Source organism: Chiroxiphia lanceolata, chromosome 5 (genome assembly GCF_009829145.1).
Source record: "Chiroxiphia lanceolata isolate bChiLan1 chromosome 5, bChiLan1.pri, whole genome shotgun sequence".
NCBI lineage: Eukaryota > Metazoa > Chordata > Aves > Passeriformes > Pipridae > Chiroxiphia > Chiroxiphia lanceolata.
Genome location: NC_045641.1, coordinates 49,822,888 through 49,843,398, shown reverse-complemented (window position 1 = coordinate 49,843,398; position 20,511 = coordinate 49,822,888). Strand labels below are relative to the sequence as shown.

The window sequence follows — 20,511 nt, the reverse complement described above, 5'->3', positions numbered from 1 at the left end:
TCTGTGTCATGACTGACCTTACTGAGTATGCATCTTAACATCTAACTGCAAACACTCACTTTCTCGTTGGAAAGTAAAATGCACCAACTACATAGTTTGTTTCTAATGAAACAAAAGACAATTTTATTTATTTGAAACTTATGACTACCAGCAAGAAAAAGTAGGACTTCATTTAGATCTGCTCTTAGTAAGCCAGTAATCCAAGCCTGAGTAGACCTAGAGTTCCTATTACCTTAGGCAGGTTGCTACTATTACCAGATCGGTTCTCATTATCTAAGACACACTGCTACTATTGCCTGACACTTTGTGTAAGTTCAGTTGAACATACATAGAGTGTGGAGGTCTGGTCCTTATACTGATAAATTTGAAATGAGATCCCAGTCATTAATAGATTTAAATCTATCCACCAGTTTCATAGGTGAATGGTAGTGATACGGAATAAAAAAAAATGTATCTGTCAGACAAATGTATGTGTTTGTAGCATTTCCTCAGCTATAGCACACAGTAAAACATCCCTTTGCTTTCAGAATTAAGAAGTACCTGAGAGGTGACACTTTTTCATTTAATGTGAGAGGCTCTTCAGAAAATACTTTCTTATAAAGGGTGGACAGGATAAACCAGAAGGAACTGTGTGGTTCGCTGAAAGCAGGAATACTCTGCACATTTGCCTGTAATCACGGCACACTTCTCTTAAGGCCCTAGAATTACTGGCACCAGGGGCTGCCACTGCTGCAGCCTTCAGCTGCCTTTCTACTGCTTGTGTCACACACTGCTCTCTTGCAGGAGTTGGGTAAGAACACCATGTTCCCCAGATCTGAATTTATTTGGTTATTCAAAATCAAAATGCTAGGACTCCTTCCTGAAGAAGTTAACTTCCTGGAGCCTGTCTTCTATTTTCCGGAGTATTCTTGGTCAGAATTCCTTGGACAACTGAATGTTATGAGCTTAAGACACACAGGCTTGAATAGAAATATTTCATATGAGGATTTTAAGAAATTCCTTCTAAAACAAATTTAAAAAATAGGATTTGGCAATGAGTGCTTCCCTGGAATAGAAAAAAAGAGTTCCTAGGAGACAAGGACATCAGAGCCTGTGAGTTCAGGTCTATTTTGCATTCTGGTATCACCATTGGTATGGTATTCAACAGAAAGACTTCTCTGAAGTTCATGTGGAGAGCTGCTCTACTGACTAGAAGGGCATCTCTAAAAAGGAGGTATCCAGCCCAGGTGCAAGTTCAACAGCCATCCTGGTCCCAGTGCAGCAAGATCATAGTTCTACGGATTCTTCAATCTCTTGAAAGCACAATATACGTATTTTCAGAGTAAAAATTTTGCTTCACCTCAGAGAAATAAGAGGTATGAGCTGCTAATGATGGCACAGCAGTTTTTTCCCCCCAAGTCAACAGTACTGTAAAATTCTTATTTGTACCAGGGATTCTTCCAACACAGGTGTGTTGCATTCCTTCAGGGAAGAAACTGGAGAAATATCTCCAGTACTGAGGTTGAAATTTGCTCCCTGAGGTACATTATATTTTTTTTTACTTTTAACATGCTTACTGTTACATGGATAGCACCAGGGGTCTATACCATTTCCCTGTTCTTACATATCTCTCTGCATCATTTGCATTGTGCTAATCATACTGGAGAGTCTGAACAAGTACGATCAACCAGAACAGTTTTCTTCGAAGGATGGAAATCGAGTCTTGCAAAGATGGAAAAGCTGAAGCAGTAAAGGCAGTCTGAGCACATACTCTACAAATTGGTTTATCCAAATTAACAAATACATTGATTCAAAGGAAAAGCCTGTAATAAAAACTACAGGTTTGAAGATTTGCTAATCTGCTCTTGTGAATGCCATGAAGGGGCACGCTCTTCGGAGATGGAAACTGCGAAGTCTGAAATAATGACTTTAGAAAACTGAAGTATTTTAAATACCAGACACTACTGCTGATATCAAGTAGAGTGCTGAACTTATAACTTTTATCCATCTGCAACAAAAAGAAAGAAAAGACTTGGACTAACCCTGTCTTCTATGCTCTCTTACAGAGCACAATGCGATTACAGTCACCTACCTACTCTATGAAGAAAAAAGCTCATTTTTTGAGCAAAGAGCCCATGAGATCCTTGAACACGTTCAACGTATTTCTCCATCCTCGGTGATTTAACTCCTAAAATAATTGAACGATAAACCTTGCATGTGTGGCCGCTTCAAAACCAGACCTTTTACCTTCCTGCAAGTCAACAGTCTGTCAAGGCTTTAAGACTGAGCACCCTGACACTGTACTGCACTCAAATGTACACCATGGTGGCTGACCTATAAAAGAAAAGAATCCTGTTTATGAGTAGGCCTCCCTGTCAAATGCCTCGTTGTGCAATCCCATTCTAAGTTATGTTTAACTCATCTAAAAGAAGCCAGCAAATCCTCAGGGGCAGACAGCAATCGAATAATTCAAAAGCAATAGCCCCATCTTGCCCTCTTCAGTTACCCTTTAACGAGAGGTTCAGTGACTTTCCTTGCAAAGCAACATGTTCAGATGTAGTGCAACAAGTTTATTTTCAGGCATACCTAAACTTGTTTGTATATGGTGCAGTACACAACAGATGGGCTCTGGTGCTGGGAACAAGAGCCCGAGGGAAAAAACAAATGTATGACAGTAAGATGACTGCTGATATCCCTGGGGTCAAATGAAAATGAGCTGTTTTTCTACACTGCAGGAAGCCTGTATTATCAACTTGACACCAGTACTCTGTAGCACTCATCCAAAACTGAAATAATGTAACGCTATTATTTTTATAAAAAATAAATAGAAAAAAGTCACTCTGGTACGTCAAACCATAATTACGCTAAAGCTGTAATTGAAACCTGAGACAGAGTCAAAACGTGTTTAAATTGCCAAGTGGTAACCGTAAACTTAATTTAGTGTGAGAATTCTCATCATGCCTCTAGGAAAAGCCATTTATTTCTAGGGCAACACTTACCTCTTTTTGGAGCTGCGTTCTCGGCTTCTGTCCCTGGAACTATGCCTGCTTCTATGATGGCTGCGACTCCGGCTGCGGCTGGTGGAGCGAGACCTGTGACGATGGCGTTTCTCACGGGATTTGGATCGAGTTCTTCTCTTCCGTTCCCGTGAGGCTGAGCGAGACCGGTGTCTGCGGCGATCTCGGGACCTAGATCTAGGAACAGAAAGGACTTAAACCAGACACTGCATTCACCCAGGTACTCTTACCAGTGTACTGTGAGTATTATGCACTCTATGCATAAGCAAATCTGCACACAGAATGGTCTGCAGCGTTCAGAGCTACTGCATTGTCTGATCACAGGCAAACAGGGGAAAGCAACATTAGAAAGGTCAATTCAAGCCTCTGAAAGCAATTAAAAATATGGAAAAAAATCTACTTTTTAAAATTTCAAAATCTTGTCTTTATTAGGCAAAGTTGTAGAACTCCCTGATGCAGTGATACAGGTTATCTGCCAGAATCTTTGTATTATGATGTTCTGAAGAAACTGGACTATATTGTTCCCCATTGCTACAAAAAACAAAACTAGCCTGCAAGGTTCTAAACACCATAAAAATTCAGTCTATTCTTTCCTTTTTTTTTTTTTTTTTTAAATCACTTTGCAGTCATACCTCACTGGTGACTTGCAACAGTGTAGGTTTGGAAGAACACTCATACTATTGATGGATGATCTATTAAGAGTTAACCTGGTGCTTAGGATTTTAAAAACATGGGGGTTCACAAAAAGGTATTAACCACAAACTTCTGTAAAGAAAAAGCAATTATCTGTGTTTTAAGTGTTATTTGGGACACAAGGCTGCATTGCAGGAGCCATAAAATAAATGTACATGTATAAACTCAGTAGCATGGTATAAAATCACAGAGAGATGACTATGTAACAGAAAACTTTGTTAATAAAGATGGATGTCTTAAACCAATAGTGCTACACAAACTTATAATGTTCCAGCTTGTGAAAGGCTGGCTTCACCGCTAGTATTCCTTGTCTGCAGATTTATATACCTTTTGGCATGCTTGCTGTGGGATCTGGACCTGAAATAAAAGGAAAACAGTAATTTTTCTTATAGAATCTTATTATTATATAAGGTACAATTTAGTAATAATAAACTAGACTAGTTGACATGTAATTGTATTTCTTGTTTTAGTAGCAATTGTTTAAAGGCCTTTTATTTAATATTAACATCTTTACTGCTACATGTTTACCAGGAAACACATCCCTGTTTTGTGCTTGTGGGTTTTGGGGTTTTTTTCCCCCCCCTTAATTCAGTTTTGAGATTACCATACTAGAAACCCAAAAGAATGTCAACTTTGCTTTTTAACTCCCACCCCTCCTATAGAAAAAGCTTACAGTTCAAGCCAGTATTCCCTTATTTCCTGACAGGCAAGTATTATCAGACTGCAACAGATTTCAAAAGTTTACACTGTTAGCCTCTGAAGCTAACATGTTGAGAGAACTGCAGTTCAGATTCCATTCCACTCTAGCCCCACAAAGCCTGGAAGCTACTATTTCACAGAAGAACAGGGAATTACTTTCCTTAGTCATACATTCAAATACTTCCAATAAGGAAATTTTCTAACATCTATGAAGAAAATAGCTATCAGATGTTAGAAAATCACATGTGTATAAGCTCACATTTATCAGGTCTCAAAACAAGGTACACACCTGAAAATTATCTCATTTAAAGGCCATTTGTTCCAATATGTAGATGTACTACTATCAGTAGTTTTTAAAAAGGTTTTTTATGGAAACAATTCCAAGTTTTAACAGTTAGACATGAAATTCCATCTCAATCCTTGTAAGTTTTCAAAGAATGCAAAGTATTGTAATTCTGCAGATTTAGAAATGTTCATGAACTACATCATAGGTTTCTCATTAAACTTAAATAGGTCATTATGTACATGCAATTAAAATAGCTCCCTACCTCCTTAGTTTCTCCCTTTCTTCTCTTTCTCTCTCCTCTCTACGTTTCAGACGTTCCTGATTTCGTTTCTCCTGTTTATCAGCCACAATCCTCTAAAAGCAAATGAACATATTCATTAAGTTATACTTCAAAATTTCTCAGATGAAGGTGCTATAAAAATGATCTAGACATTAACATTCAGTTCTTTTTCTCAGGTATATTCCCTTTCTCTTGTGTATATTATTCCCTCTCTCTTCCTCAGTATATATGTATTTTTTTCTTCAAGAAACAGAAGTTATTGCAGAAGAGCTGCAGCAAATAGATGGGTGTTACACGAAGACCTGAAATATGCAGAGTTAAACATTAAGTTTTTAATAAAGGGGAATTCAGAGCAGCAAGTCATGCCTTTAATGTGAGAGTTTCCATGCCAATCCTATCATATTTTGGCCACCGGGGAAAGGTAGAAAGAATACAGAACCGGGAGAGTTAATTGTTTCTTAAAGGACTTGGTTGGGCTGATACCTAGGTTTTGAGGCTACTTGTTTCTGTATTGTGACCATGAGACATAATTAGAGCAGATGCTTCAGCTGTTAGCCCCCAGGTTGAACTCACTACTACTGGGGACAAGGCACGCTCAGTAGAGGGCCCTCAGATGTGGAACTCACAACTGGAGATCTGGCCAAACCCAAGTCTTGCCACCTTCTGGACATGATGCAAGAAATTCAACTCTTTGTAAAGACCTTCTTCTGAGAGGTGGAATTGCCCCAGCAGCATCTTGATTAGATCTCTGAGGAGAGCTCTGAGGAAGGAGGGGATAGTTATTGTTTTCTTCTTTTGTTAACGAAGCACTTCAAAAGATTATTTTTTGATGCTTTGGGAATGTGAAATAAGTTATCCATGCATAGTTTTTTTCCGAATGGTGTAAATAATCAGTCAATTCAATCCCTATATCAAATTATATCTATACTTCCTTGTACAACATCACTAATTTAACTACAAGCTAGGCTTCTCATTCAAGTGACTCTGTGCATAATTTCATGGAGGGATGAGAGGAAGCACACGTGATCTGTTCTAGGCATCTAAGTTACACCAGCTATATTAGGAGCCTAAATTGCCTATACAGTCAACAGAAAGAGTTGGGCTCTCCAAAGAGTAAGTCATTATCCATGCAAGACAGCTGGAATATTATGAAACATAATACAAGTCAATTTACTCAAACCCACTAGCAGCATTTTCTGCTGTTAGGGCTTCAAGTCCTTTAGCTATTGTCTTCAGTGATTTCTACAGCTAAAATGCTTAATTAAGCTGGGAACTCCATAATTTCTATATCAAGGTCATAAATGGCATCAGTGTCCAAATCCATTCTCTAGAATACCAGAAGACCAGAATACAATTCCAGTAAGTCTTTCTTCCAGCACATGATTTCTGGTCAAGATAGGGTTTAGGATAATATTCCAACTGGATTTCAAATTTTCAAGCTACAAAGAACATGCAACCTCCCCATAACAATTATTTTAACAGCTAGCCTGACTTCAAGATATCCATCATTCTGTATTTCCACTTTGCATAGCTACAGCCTTGAGTTGTTGGAACCTGTTTATTTCATCTATTGTCACTTAAGCTTAAAAGCCTTGAAAAATTACTTAGAGGAAAATTCAAAGTCACCTCCTAATCTTTATCCAGATAAAATAAACAAAGTGAGTTTTAGTCATTCACCATACAGCAGGCTGTCTGAGCTCCAAGCATTTCTTTACATTTTTTTGAAAACTTTTCCAAGTGTTATCATCCTCCTTAATCCATGCTCTTGTATTTTTAAGTCTCATTACTATTTTTAGTCAATCATCTGGCTAAAAGCAAAGTTCCTGGCTATCTCCTATGACTGCTAAATATATTTTAACGTTGCTGCTGTTCGTTCAAAATACAGTTAATCAATTTACAAGTAGAATCACACTCTTTGTTCCCAAGATGTATTACTCTACATGTGTGTTTTAATATACCTCAGTACAAAAGAGGTCATCTTAGTAAACTATCTGGGTAATTGATGTTAAATTAAAATCTTTTGTGGTTTTTAGGCTAATGAAATCTCAAATTTTAAAGTGACATGAAAAAATCCCACACATCCAGAAGGAAATATTCAATTAAGGCTGCCTGTCAAATAATTAAGTAGGACCACACACACAAAATATAGGAATGATTTACCCTGAGTTCCTCGAGCTTCTCTCTTATTTCAATAAATCCCAAATGTAGTTTTCCTCCAAAATGATCAGCAAGTCGTCGGTCATTGTCATGAAGACCAAGGTAAGCTGAGCACACTTCACAAACCCGTAGCTTCTGCTGCTGAAAGCTGGAGGCAGGCATAGAATTCCTGTACACTTCCTAGAAAAAAAAAATTTGCTGTTACTTCTCAGTGCACATAAATACAAGGATAACACTTTACCAAGCATATGCTAGAAATTAATAACCAAATTCAATGTACACCAGCACACCCTTCAGTTAATTCACACTATTCATAAATCAACTGTTTCATTAAGATACAAGGCACGTTTCCTTATTGAACATATTTAAAAGCAGGACATTAGCAAATGGTTTTGTGGATTTGTGAATTAAAAAAAGTGAGGTAATTATTACCTTTACATAAGACTATATTGCACAGAAAGCTAAACAATATTTTCATATCCAACAACAAATACACATTAACACTACAATTACTATGTTGACATACTATGAAAATATTACACCAGTTTTAATTCTGAGTGCAATTTAAAACAGTGTTAGTTTCCCGAGAAATCCATCTACATTTTAGACACTAATTAAACACATTATCTGAACAAAATTTATCTACAGACACTCAGATGACAGACCAGCAAGACTGCCAGCAACCCTTCTGGTACTATTAAAACAACTGCAGATGTTTGTTTCTGTAAATCCCTGTATCTTGGAGCAACACAATATGAAAAGCTCTTGGTGCGTTCTGCCACCTGAACATTACAAGGACCATTTTGACTGGGCTGATACACAAGACATTAAATAAGTATCTTCCAGAGAAGACAATGGTTCACTTCACTGAAGCTTTCCAGTACAAGTCACATCAGCACACCACAGCAAAAGAAAGCCTTGAGAGCAAACCAGGCAAGTCAGTCCAACAAACACAGACACAATGGCAGTGTCCACAGACACAACTGACCAATACAGCTAAGCTAAGATGAATGCATTATTTGTGGAAGGGAGTATAATTTTCATTGTATATGAGTGTATTTAAGGGTACAAACTTTGACTGTACAGGATGCTGCAAAGCAATTTCTTTAGTTTTATATGATGCAATTAGCTAAGGAAGTGAGAGCAGATAAGACGTCTTGCATTACATGGAGGTCAACCAATTTACACAAAGGCCAACCAATTTAATACTTGACCCTGCCCTCTCCATCCCCCAAGCCTTACACAATTCAACTTACTTCTGCTTCTCTCTTCTTTACCCGAGCTTTCTCCACTTCATCCATTACTTTCTGAGATTCTTCCACATTTCCATCAGCTCCGAGCTGTTCTACTTTGGCTAACAGTTTCCCAATTTCTTCATTCAATTCATGGACTCTTTCAGCCTTGAAAGACAAGGAAAGGCTTAACACAGGAAATGCTTTTACTTATGGAAAACAATCTGAACTACTGCTGTGTGCAAAATTGGTAGGACAGAAAAGAAGCATGCAGAGAGCGCTTCTCCAGGTGTTAAGAGTGAAATAGAAAATGACTCACTGAAAAACACACAGAGAAAGGCTGAGTTACCAGGTGTATGTACCAACTCCAGAGAAGGATTTTGTTTAGAAAATTCAAATAATTCACACTGTTGTCCATACCACACAGTCTTGCAAAATTAGTATTTGTATAATCATTCCTCCTAGCATGAGTATATATGTGTACAAAAATTGTAGAAGTTTTTTTTTTCATTCGAAGATCTAGAGAAAAGCACATCAATTTTGGTTTAATTTATGGGTGAAGTTTTGATCAAAAAGTGTAAGAATTACTAACATTTGTATGGCATGGAATCACAGTGTCAAGTTTCCTGAGGTCAAAAATATCAGAGGTCTCTTCCCTGTTCTCCTTCCTGTGCCTTAAGGGCAGTTTTGGGAAGAACAGAGAAAATGTGTTATTTTTTCCCTCTCCTCAGTATGAATTCTGAGATTCAACATCTTGCCAAAACTTGAAGTTGGCTCTTTGGAAAAACAGACCTTCAAAGAGACTTCAGTTACTAGTTTTCCATGCTTACTTTAGCTGCAACTTCAGCACTGATCTCTTCTTGGGTTTCTGCTAGTCTTTTCTTAGCCACTTCTGTTCGCCTGTCACAGTCTGCAATAAATGACTGCAGGTGGTCCATTGCCTAAAACATCAATAAGAACACGGGTCAATGTTGTCAAGAACATGGATATTTCATTAGCTGTAATGCTTCCTAAGTTTATCAAGACTTAACTTTCTTAAGTTTTTATTAGTGAAACCTTTGTAAAATGATACTCTATCAGTTTATGGTGACACATAATGTAAACACATATATTAATACACAACTTTTCAAAAATTATAGCCTACACATTGTCATGGTTCTAAGTATTTGCAGAAATTTGGAAGTGAATCTATGTTAAGTCTCCTCTGACAAGAAGCGAGTATTTCTAGCAGGCATTAAAATTCTTCAAAGGATATTCAGGATCACTTCATCCAGCCATTACATGCAATACTGTAACTTTTTTCACTAGGGTTTTAAGCTATTAAACATATTAACATCATCCCTCCAAATAGCAATTAAAAAACCAAACCTCTTTGTCCTAGTGAAAACTACCTTCCTAGTTGGGAGTTCAAAACTCAAACTATAGTGTATGGAGACAGTATATGATTTGTTATCAATACAGAACTACTTTCTTCATTAAATAGAGAATTTAAAACTCTCTTCAAAGCATACACAGCCTTAATATTTGTCTGCTATGTGATAACACTAAGACAGCACCCACGTTTATGATATTTTGTTCTGTGGGAGGCTGTTAACAGTTCTACCTAGAGAGTGACAATACAAATTAAATACTTGCATATATTCATGAAGAGGCATGTATCTTTGCCAAGGGTTTCTCTGTTTATAAGATCCTTCTGTGTGTACCAAAACTTAACATCTATTGCTCAGTGTATTGACCTTGGTATACAAACTATGCTCTCTCTCCAGCATTAAGACAAAATACATACATCAAGCTCAAAGAAGAAATCTTGATCTTTAGATGCTATTTCGTAGTCTGCCCTTAATGCCAGGTCATGCACCTTCAGGCATTCTCCAAGGTCCATTCTCTGAAAAGAGACAGAGGCAATGTGGTTTAACTTTTCAGAAATGTTACAACAAATAAGTTAAGTTAGCATGATTTTCTTTAACAGTCAAATACTCTGAAGCAAATCAGCTCCCCTGAGGGAACAAAAGGACAGTTTAACAAAGCTATAAGATGATACCAGGTCTTTAAAAGAAATGCATGAATCAGGAAATAATAAAAGCAGAGAGAATGAACAGCTTGTCTTATCATGATAGCTGTTTGGATTACAAAGTATCATTAACGTCTCCCAAAAATGTTGTTTTACTGAAAGTTTAAAAAAGTGACTGAAGTGGAACATCCTGTATTGAATTTAAACAGCTTAGCAGAATCAAGTTCTATGAAAATAACTGGCAGTTAAATGGTCAAATTCTTGACCTGAACTGTCTGCACACTCTATGGTGCTGTGTTTCAGTTATATTCATCACCTGACACAGCTACAACCACAGCACCACAGCAAGTGCTGTTTAAAAAAACATTCTTGAAGCATTCCAAGTGAGAGAGTCAAAAAATCAAATCCCAGCAAAACATTTTGCATATGAGTGAAGATGATCTGAATGTTGGATTATGTTCAAGAATCAGGGGAGAAAAATTACAGATACTTCACTTGTAATTTAAAACTCTTCTTGGAAGGGCAGGAAGAAAGCATGGACTTAAAATAAGTAAGTAGGGTGCATCACTAATCTTGCATACAATGCCATTGAGAAGAGTGTCCAGAATCTTATGAGATAACAAACACTGTTTTTAAATTGAAATTTGCATAATACACAGCATAAGAAATTCTAATTCTGTGTGTTCACCACAAGTCTGGTGAACAAGACAGACCAAACCACCCCCCCCAAAAAAAAAAAAAAAAAAATCAAAAAACTAAACCAAACCCCTCCCAAAGCCAATTTGAAATGCAAACAAAATTGAATAAAACCAAGGTAGCCTCTCTGCAAAAGCACAGGCTGATGTATAATCATTGAAATTGATTATTTGCATCATTTAAAACCGGCATGGTTTCAGTTAGGTCTGCTCTTGGCACTGCTCACTTAATATTAAGAAGAGTTAATCCTTTCTTAACACTGAAAACATATAATGCAAATTGAACTCTGATGGAAAAAGCTATTACTGCTGGAATTAAATAACGCTTTTAGAACCAAACCTAAAATAATTAATAACCTGTGTTGTGAGTTTTGTAAATAGAGGATGAGTGTTAACTCAGAAAGTACTGCAAGTCATTTGAATGTGAGCCAAATGAGTAGGGGTTTAGTTGGGTTTTTGTTTGCTTGCTTTTTGTTAATAAATAAAATACTTGCATTTAAGTAAACAATTCAAGCCTCGTAAGTAGAGTAAAAAACCCAAATATCAATTACTTTTGTCTTCTCATATCCCCATTCATTGATGTTCCAATGAATCCATTAAAATAATTTTTATGGAAGTTGTTAATTTATTTCAAATGTTAGAAACAAACAAACAAAAAAGATTGTTAAAATGAAGAATTTTGAACTTGAAAGTTTTTTATAAACTGCAGTTGTTTAAATACCCTTCAGCCACCATAAATCTGTTTTCCAGAAGAAATTTGATTGCAACAGAGAACATCTGATTGCAATGATAAAGATTAGCTTTTCCTGTTGCAACTATACAGGCCCTCAGCAATTTTGTTAACTGATGTAAATCCACAAAGCCCTTGAAGCTGAGCAGTGTATTATACATGTCTATTTCCAAGTCATCAGAGGCTGACATTATTTAAACTGAAGCATTCTTTCAGGAAAGTACTTCAATACTAGGAAAACAATAAGAAAGAACATTTTGAAATTATCTGAAAATTAGACACGTAAAAATTCTCCTAAAATTGTGAAAACATTGTGTTTATGCTCGTTCATTTCTTGTACTGATAAGGTCTTTACGGCTAAACTGTAGAACTCAAGGCCTATCCTGTTTGAAGTACTTTAAAGCTAGTGACATTCTAATAGGTCTGAATACAGTGAGAAGCAGCCTGAAACACATTCACCACATCATTACAAACCCACTATTTTAATATACGATCTGCATACATTTTGAATAAATGCATGAAATAAACTTCCATCACACACTAAAACCCCACAGAATTCACATAACACCACCACGGCACTCGGTTCACTATTTTATGTGCTTTATGTTTCTTTTCCCTCTATTTGGGTTGGATTTAACCTCTACAAAATAGTACATTTCCTGATTTCTTTTCTTCTTACCGGGAATTTTAAATCCATAGCCTGAAAGGATGGTAATTACTCTGAGACAGCATTACTAGTGAAAAATTTTCTGTCCTCCCTTTATCACTGTGCTGTGCCACTCCATGCTGACACATCTGCCTATGCACGATCTGGGTATACTGACTGGGTAAAACATATCTCAGCAAACCAAAAACAGAGGCAAATTTTTCAGCAGTCTTTTTGTCCAACCTGTTGGGCAGCCACACAAACAACATGCTGACAATATGCAGGAACAACATAGTAGGGGACTAAGCAGCTAGGATCTCTTACAGTATCAAGATGGCAAACAAAAACCTTTGAATAACTTCAGTAATATTAGCAGAAATTTTGAGAGACTAGGTGGCTGTTACAAAGGATTCACTTTTTTTACATGTCTCAATCACAAGAGAAGAAATTTTGACTCCCCTTCTCCTCTTTGATCCAACAGTGTTGCCTTATAAATATTCATGTGGCATAACAGGGAGCAAGAACAAGCAGGTACGAGAGAAAAGGATTCTTTATCATTAGCTTTGCTGCTGAAGAAATTACTTCATTATTGGAACTGCTGCTTAATAAAGCCTGTGCAAGTTCTGGGCAATCCTTTGTGAACCTTCACAGACAATATCACTTTAAAACATCTTTCTTAAAAGTTCTATTAGCAAACTCCATTGTAGAGAGACATAAAAGACCTACCACATTTAAAACTCTCAAACCACTTTGCAAATTATATGTAAAAACAGGCTAAAAAGTACTTCTGCTGGTGTAAGCTATGCAACATCAAGTGAAGACAACTCATTTTGGGGACGATTCATTGCTGCCACAAGTCTATGCTGGATCAGGATTGTCGAGGACTTTAATAAGCACAGAGTAGCTCGTATTATAATCTGGCTAATATGGCCAGCTGCGGAGTAAATGGACAGCAGATGGAAATGGAGAGAGGATACAGCAAGACACGTTATTTTCATTTTCGGCAAGTGCACCTTGCCTTTTGATGCCAAAGCATGCCTACTCCAGAGGCAGAGAACAAGCATTTGCAGTCAGCCATTTAAAGATCAATCGCAGTTGAAACAGATGATGGCTAAGAGGGAGACTCATGCTCACACACTGAGCTGCTAATGAAGGCTTAAAAAGAACACAAACTGTTTTCACAGTCAATACACTGACTTTCAGACAGACTCAAACTACTTAAAGTGATTTACAGAGGAGTTCTGATAAGCAATGCAAATAAAGAAAGGTGAGAATATCTAAGTCCCCATGCTAGACATAACTAAAGTTTATGGAGTATGTTAAACCACACTTTGAGGTCTTTTTGCAGTTTTCAGCACTTTTACTGAGATTAAAGCCGAGAAAAAACCCTTACATATTTGGAGAATCTTTAATACAGATAAAAGCTATTACTGAAGACTAGTCTAGGTAACCACATGCAAAGCTGCATATCAGAAGTACTTTTGCTATTCCAGAGCTCTGCATAAGAAACTAGTGCCTTCTACTCTAATTATTTGCTAACCATTTTCTGCAATACTATTTTAATTCCTAACTGTTAGATGGACAATTAGAGCTGCTTGATTTCCTAGAGCTAAGGTTTAGACAACTGTCTTTCATCCTAAACAACCTCATATTGAAATGATTTAGTAATAATTTTTGTCATCCTATCCACAAAATAGATAGAATGCCTTTGGAATTAATACAGAAATACGGATTACAAAGTTTTGTTTGACAAAGATGCATAGCTCTGCTTCAATCAAATCAGGTACAAAAAATAAAATAATCACATGTGTTAAATATGAGTAGACAAAGAAGAGTTGGCCAAAGAATTGGGCAATACAGAATCTGAAGAGTTTATCTGCAACATAAATATGCACTCAAGAGTAGCTGGCACTAATAACTGATTTGGAAAGTAAACTCTGGTATGATGCTGTTTCTGGAATATGAAATTAAGAAGGCTTTCTTTTTCTTCCAGATCTTGAGCCACCTACAGCAAAATTCCCATTCTGGCACTTTTACAACTACTACACATTCTTTTGACATCAGAAATTTGGTTATGGAATGTACTCTATAAGGAGTGCATAAAGAGCACAGAAAAGCCAAAGCTACTTAAAACACAGAGGGCTGATATTGAGCCAAGTGTGACATAGTAGCACAAACAATCAAATGCTTCTAAAAACAACATGTGTCTTTGATAGATTTTTGAAACAAGATACTCTGGACAATGTTTATGTAGAGAATTCTTTCTAAAGATACCCTTACCAAAACAGTTCACATTCAGCAAGAGAAGGATTTTTTTGTTTGTTTGCTTAGAAAGATCTGATGTTGCTGATAAATTGATATTGGAGGAACCAGATCTCCTCCTTTGTCAAATTGTTAAGGCAACTACTAGGGTCTGTGTGAGAACACTTGCTACTGATAAAAAGAAGCTGCAGATAGACTGTTTGCTGACATCTTCCTTACAATGGAACTCGCTTTTTATCTGCATTAACAATTTTGTTTCTGACATATTTCTACACTTGCGATGAAGCCCATCCTTTCTTGTAGGCAACACATATTCAGAAAGGGAGCCTTTAGGATGATGTAACAATGTGTAATTTAAGTCCTCTGACCCCACTAGCAGGACTTCACTAGCAGGAAAGAAATGCTGACCAAAAAGGATGCAAAAATTATTAAGTTGAAGTCCTTAGTAATCACTGAATTCCAGGTATCTTCAGAAGTCTTTTTAAAAGACATTTCTCCCTATAACCATACTCTCACTTCTGAAGACTTGAAGTCCTTAGAATAGATCTTTACTTACAAAGCTAGCAGGTCTTTCTTATTTTTAAATGAGATAATTCAGTGTTCACATAGTATTTATTCTTATAGTAATTTATTCTTATAGTAATACACTAAAACTGAAGTTGATGACCGTACAGAAAAAAACAAACCCTCCCTTCACCTAGATAAATCAAACCCATTAAAATGGAATATGGTACAATCAGTTTACTTTCCTGGCATTGTTCAAAAAAATTAAGAACACATTTCAAGCAACTGACATGATCACTTGAGAGGGCAAGAGACCACAATTCATCACCACTGGGCTGAAGGCTACAAATTGAGGTAGCTTATGCAAGCCTAATTTAATTTGATTTGCTAAGCTGAAGCAGTTCACATGATCAAATCAGTCCTGAACTGAAAAGCTGATACCCTCCAGCACAATGCCTTCTAACAGCTTCTAATGCTTTTTCTAACAGTACAGCAAAAAAATCACAGTCACATCTCAAAACACAAGTTTTAAGCATGCAAATAGTTCCACTGAGCCAATGGGACTGCTGGCAAATCAACCAACTACAGATTAAAACACCTTACTAACACCTATCTGCAGATGTGTGAACTATCCAAACTTCTCTTCCACAGCAGGAAAAGGAGACATAGACAGTACATTCAGTGAGCCTAAATGGATACACCCCACCTTGAGAGAGATACCCAGCGGGGAGGTGAACTGAATCCCTTCCTAGGCTCCATTGCCTAGATACCTTCTGACTTCAGAGCAAGCTTCAACACCTAGCTCCTCAGCTGAAACCTAAATTTAGATGTCTTAATCTGGAGCTGAATTCCACCACTAACAAGCTTAAAGTTAATCAGGAATTCAAGTATATTGCTAAACCAAGGTCTTGGTCAGTATGGTTTTAGTCAGCAGCAGTCCTGAAGACTAGAGTGTAATAAATTCATGAGCACCTGAAGACAGGCTTAACTGCAGGGCTGAGCTGACACAGCATACTTTCATGTCAGTATAAATAAAATGCAAGAAGCGATTTTCCTCAACAAATACACATAAACATAAACCACTGAGGAGAAAGGAGTTTCTCAACCATGGTTTGCACAGACCACATACAGTATTTGTGAATTTTTTTTTTCATCGGGGAAGCACAATCAAGCTAATAAGAAAGCCAGATTGATGCAGAAGTATTGAACTGTTCTGGCATCTTTAAAGATAATTACTGGGTTACCACAAATATTCAGGACATTACTACTTTTAATCTTATTAAAGGTAGTTGTTTTAAGTCTTCCCATGTTGTAGTTTTCATTAGTACTCAGCTATTCATTCAGAAACATACCAAGATAGAGAAAATATGCTTATACATGTTGTAGAACCTGCAGAACACAGCACAGACCTTAATTAAATCCAGAGAATGTTGCCTAATAGGTTTGTACCATTACAGAGGAGTTATCTGACTCCTACATATGCAGCTTCAGTCCTAATATCATAATACAGACAAACAAACATTTTTTTGAAGAAAAAAACCAAACACCCACAAACGAAAACTCCAAACACCCACAAAAAAACCCCTACCCAAAACCAAAGCCACCAAAAAGCCCACAACAAGCCTGATCATCAGCAACTCTTTAGGATAAATGTAACAGTGTTAACCCTCTAAGGCCAAAAAAATGAAATAAAAATTGCTAACTTTAAGTGGCAAATTATTCAGTGTCCCAGTAGTCAGGGTTTACAAAGACTTATTAATCTCTTATTATAAAATTTTCAACTTGAATGAGCAAATTCTTAAACCACTGATTTATGCATGTGAACTGGCACCCAAGTAATCATCATGAAAAAGCAGAGCACCAAAATATGAAAAAGTGACAGTTTAAAATAGCTTTGGAGAGAGTCATTGTCAAAAGCAAGTTCTGAACACTGTTCTACAATCTTGAATACAACTTCTGTGATCTTACCAATTAGTTTACTATGTGCCTCACACAAACTTCAGAACACATTTCAACTAAAAAAAAAAATAAATCACAGAGCAGTAGAGATTTGGAACTGGTATTTAATAAACTGAAAGAGGATGCTACAATTTTATCTTTGTTTGCATTTTTTGCTGTTGAGACTCAGAATTCTACCTATGACTTCCATGTAGCCCATTACTCCCACTGCCCTTAGCAGGTGGCCACAAAAAATCCAAACCAATATTCTCCCTATCTCTCCCCAAAAAGTGACACAAAATCACCTCCAGCAGGCAGACACACCTCTGACTGCTTCACTTGGAATTTCCAAGTCTACAAACCCAGAAACTTGGTAGCACAAAAACATATCCCTAAATAAAACCCCTAAACCAAAAGTATTCACACAGTACCTTTACCAAAACACCCTGCAGCCTGAGGAACATGGTTTTTATTGTCAAGGGAAATCAACACTTCAGCAGAAATTGGGGGATTTGGCCATTAAGGGAAAGAACGAATACACTACATTAATAGCGCCTACTCATATGAGTCACTTTGTCTTCTGTTATCTGTGAATGTCCTCCTTGAGTGCTTTCAAAAGAGTGGGTGGACTAGAATTGTACAGAAGCCTGCATTTTGCAGACAGGAACAGTAATATGCAGCACTTAAGAATCACAGATTATCTTGTGATGCAAAAAAAATAGCAACTCATGTCCAGTATTTTACTGATAATCTATCAACAAAGAGATTTAACCTCATAAAATGTCCCCAGAGAACTTATCCTTTCAGAAGCATTCATGGATTTGAATTTAAAAAAAGAAGTGTCACTCAACCTTCATTATGTATAGATCTTGAATGCAAAAATCAAAATTTTCCTCTCAAAACTCTGGAGAAAACTTCACAGTCATTTTCTAAATCAATGATAAACTGTTCAGTCAGATTCTACACTTCTTGCCCTTTTAAAAACTGCTCTTAAAGAGAGAAGGTCCACAGCAGAACATCGCATGGGCCAGGTAAAGCCTGCCTCTTACAAGCCCCTTACTACTAGTCTCACTAAAAGGATTAAACCAGTCATTGTTTTTCTGGACCTGGATTTACATTGTGAAACACATTCTGTGGTATGATGACTAATTGCATTATGAGGAAGGAAACAGAAAAGATTGATATCCTCTGAAGAGGCAGTTTAGTTTAGTTCTACAAGAGCAGCAGCAGAATCCAGTATGAGACAGATGAAACTTCCACCTAAACTGAGTAAGCTCTCTCAGCTGATGTGATTGACCTGCACCATCAGAGGCACTACTGTATGATAACTATGACTTTTGTAGTTCTGAAGATAAACATTTCTTACTTGCTGAAGACAGCTGTCCTAGAAATCTTTGTTTACCGAAATTAGACACAATGAAGAGCTGCCAAACCAATCTTTGAAAAGTCTCTTCTTGTGGATTATGACCAATGACTTTGTATGTTTTTACAGCATACTGGTATGTCCAACCCCCCCCAGCAGAAGCTATTTTTCTCACCACACAACCAAAACACTGGCTAACCTAATAGATGGATGAAAAGAACACATTTGTTCCCCCTTTTCCCCATGTTGTTTGGACAGTAATGCACACAACAGCTCGAAATAAAACTAGATATACGTTGGTACACAGTACTACTTCAAATAATCCTTAAGACAGGTTTTCCAGTACTTATATGTGCTAACATGAGTAAGAAAACGTACAGAAGTGCATCATTAAGACCAGTAGGCACACGAGACTCCGCATATCATCACATTACATCTCTCTACTATTAATTATTTTAACATCACTGAACATCAGGTTACATAATCAATGAAACACAACTCACCTGCCATTCACAAAAAATAAGCTACTTAAAATAGGCACTCCAAGGTAAAGTACACACACACACTGTCAAAGCCCCTTGTTTGCTATGCTCAGGCAGTAGAACTTTGGCTACAGAGTACACAAAAATCCAAGTCAAACAACTTATTAATATGCCATAAATGGAGATTTAATATTGGCCTTAGAATTTATGAAAATGGCACAGTGACTGGATACTGTATAGTAAGTGCCACTATCATATTAAAGGTATCTCAGTTTCTAGAAATTTAATTATTTGAACTTTCAATTATTTTCATTAAATATTTCTGAAGAAAGAAAGATGACCTCTCCCCTTCCCTATACAAATGTATCTGCAGGATACTTTCCCACTACCACATAATTTAAGAAAGCAACTTCATAATTTGTGCATAAATTATATTTCTTTTTTTTCTACTACTTGTAACTGTACCAGCTTAAGACCACTTTGCTGCAGTGCAATTCACGTAGGCAGCGTTATTTGGTTTTTTATGTAATACCAAACAGTGAAATTTAAGTAATAATTAGCATACGGAATTCTACAAACTAACTTCATAACCCATAAATTAGTCATTTATAAAAGTTCCTCTGAACAACTGGAGAGCACTAGATAGATACTCACTGAAAATTATGAAATTAAAGGAAATATTACAAAGAACAAATATAATTCAATTTCTCCATTCTTATCTAAATAAAACATGAGATCAGCTACATACAGTTCCAGAGAGCACATCATGAGGGCAGCAGTTGAGAAGGTGGCTCTTGCACACTCTGTCATCACTGAATTTGATTCGCTGACGGGTCGTGTCACCTGCAATATAGAAATCAGCACATTCCAGGTTAGAAAACTGAGGAAGTCAAACATGTTCTCCAGGTTACATGCAAAGCGTTAACAGTGCCCTGTCACATAGTGAACGTCTATGGAAACTAGAACTTAAAACACTCTATGCTTCTTTGCCAAATAACACAAAAAACACAAATGTGTGTTTTAGTGCTCTATAATGCTATTTAAAAAAACCTCTCACACTTCCCCTTCAAAAATGCGGTAGGAAAAGTGCTTGAAACCAGAAAGTCAGTATTAGCTTAAACACTTTGATACAACAGCATTTGTTAAATGAGTTATATAATGTTCTATTCAGATTTTGCATGAAATAGTGATGTATTTGTATGCAAGAATTAGCATATAAAAGCAGCCTCATAAACACAAAATGATACACATTGAGTCTTCACCAAATCCCACCTGATACTTATTTTATGATTTTGCACCCTCTTACTTCTGATGGGAATAGCATAAAGAGTTGGCAGAAGAATGATTTTAAATGCTTACAAACCTGAAAAGAAAATCAGTCAAATATACGGGCATAGCCTATATGCAAAATATCTTACAGGTGTTTGCATATCTCCATATGATAAACCTTTTTTTTTTTTTCCTTTTCTCTTCTACATGCTGCTTGTTGGGCTGGAACATCTTAATTAGATCTTCATTGTGGTAGGTTGTAGTTCCT

At 36.8% G+C, this 20,511-nt stretch overlaps 1 protein-coding gene across 3 annotated transcripts in view; it reads right to left on the bottom strand.

Annotated features, from left to right (window-relative positions):
- Positions 1–20,511, bottom strand: part of LOC116787484 (putative RNA-binding protein Luc7-like 2) — a 32,449-nt gene that overhangs the window by 2,740 nt on the left and 9,198 nt on the right. For 2 of the 3 annotated variants that reach the window (XM_032689119.1, XM_032689122.1), the window contains 8 exons: positions 19,723–19,817; positions 10,130–10,228; positions 9,174–9,284; positions 8,368–8,511; positions 7,115–7,291; positions 4,937–5,028; positions 4,017–4,046; positions 2,979–3,173 (listed from right to left, as the gene is read on the bottom strand). In XM_032689119.1, coding sequence (XP_032545010.1) covers positions 2,979–3,173; positions 4,017–4,046; positions 4,937–5,028; positions 7,115–7,291; positions 8,368–8,511; positions 9,174–9,284; positions 10,130–10,228; positions 19,723–19,817 — 943 coding nt within the window. Of the gene's footprint in view, positions 1–2,974; positions 3,174–4,016; positions 4,047–4,936; positions 5,029–7,114; positions 7,292–8,367; positions 8,512–9,173; positions 9,285–10,129; positions 10,229–19,722; positions 19,818–20,511 lie in introns of those variants that run through there. The other variant, XM_032689121.1, reaches the window with a different exon arrangement.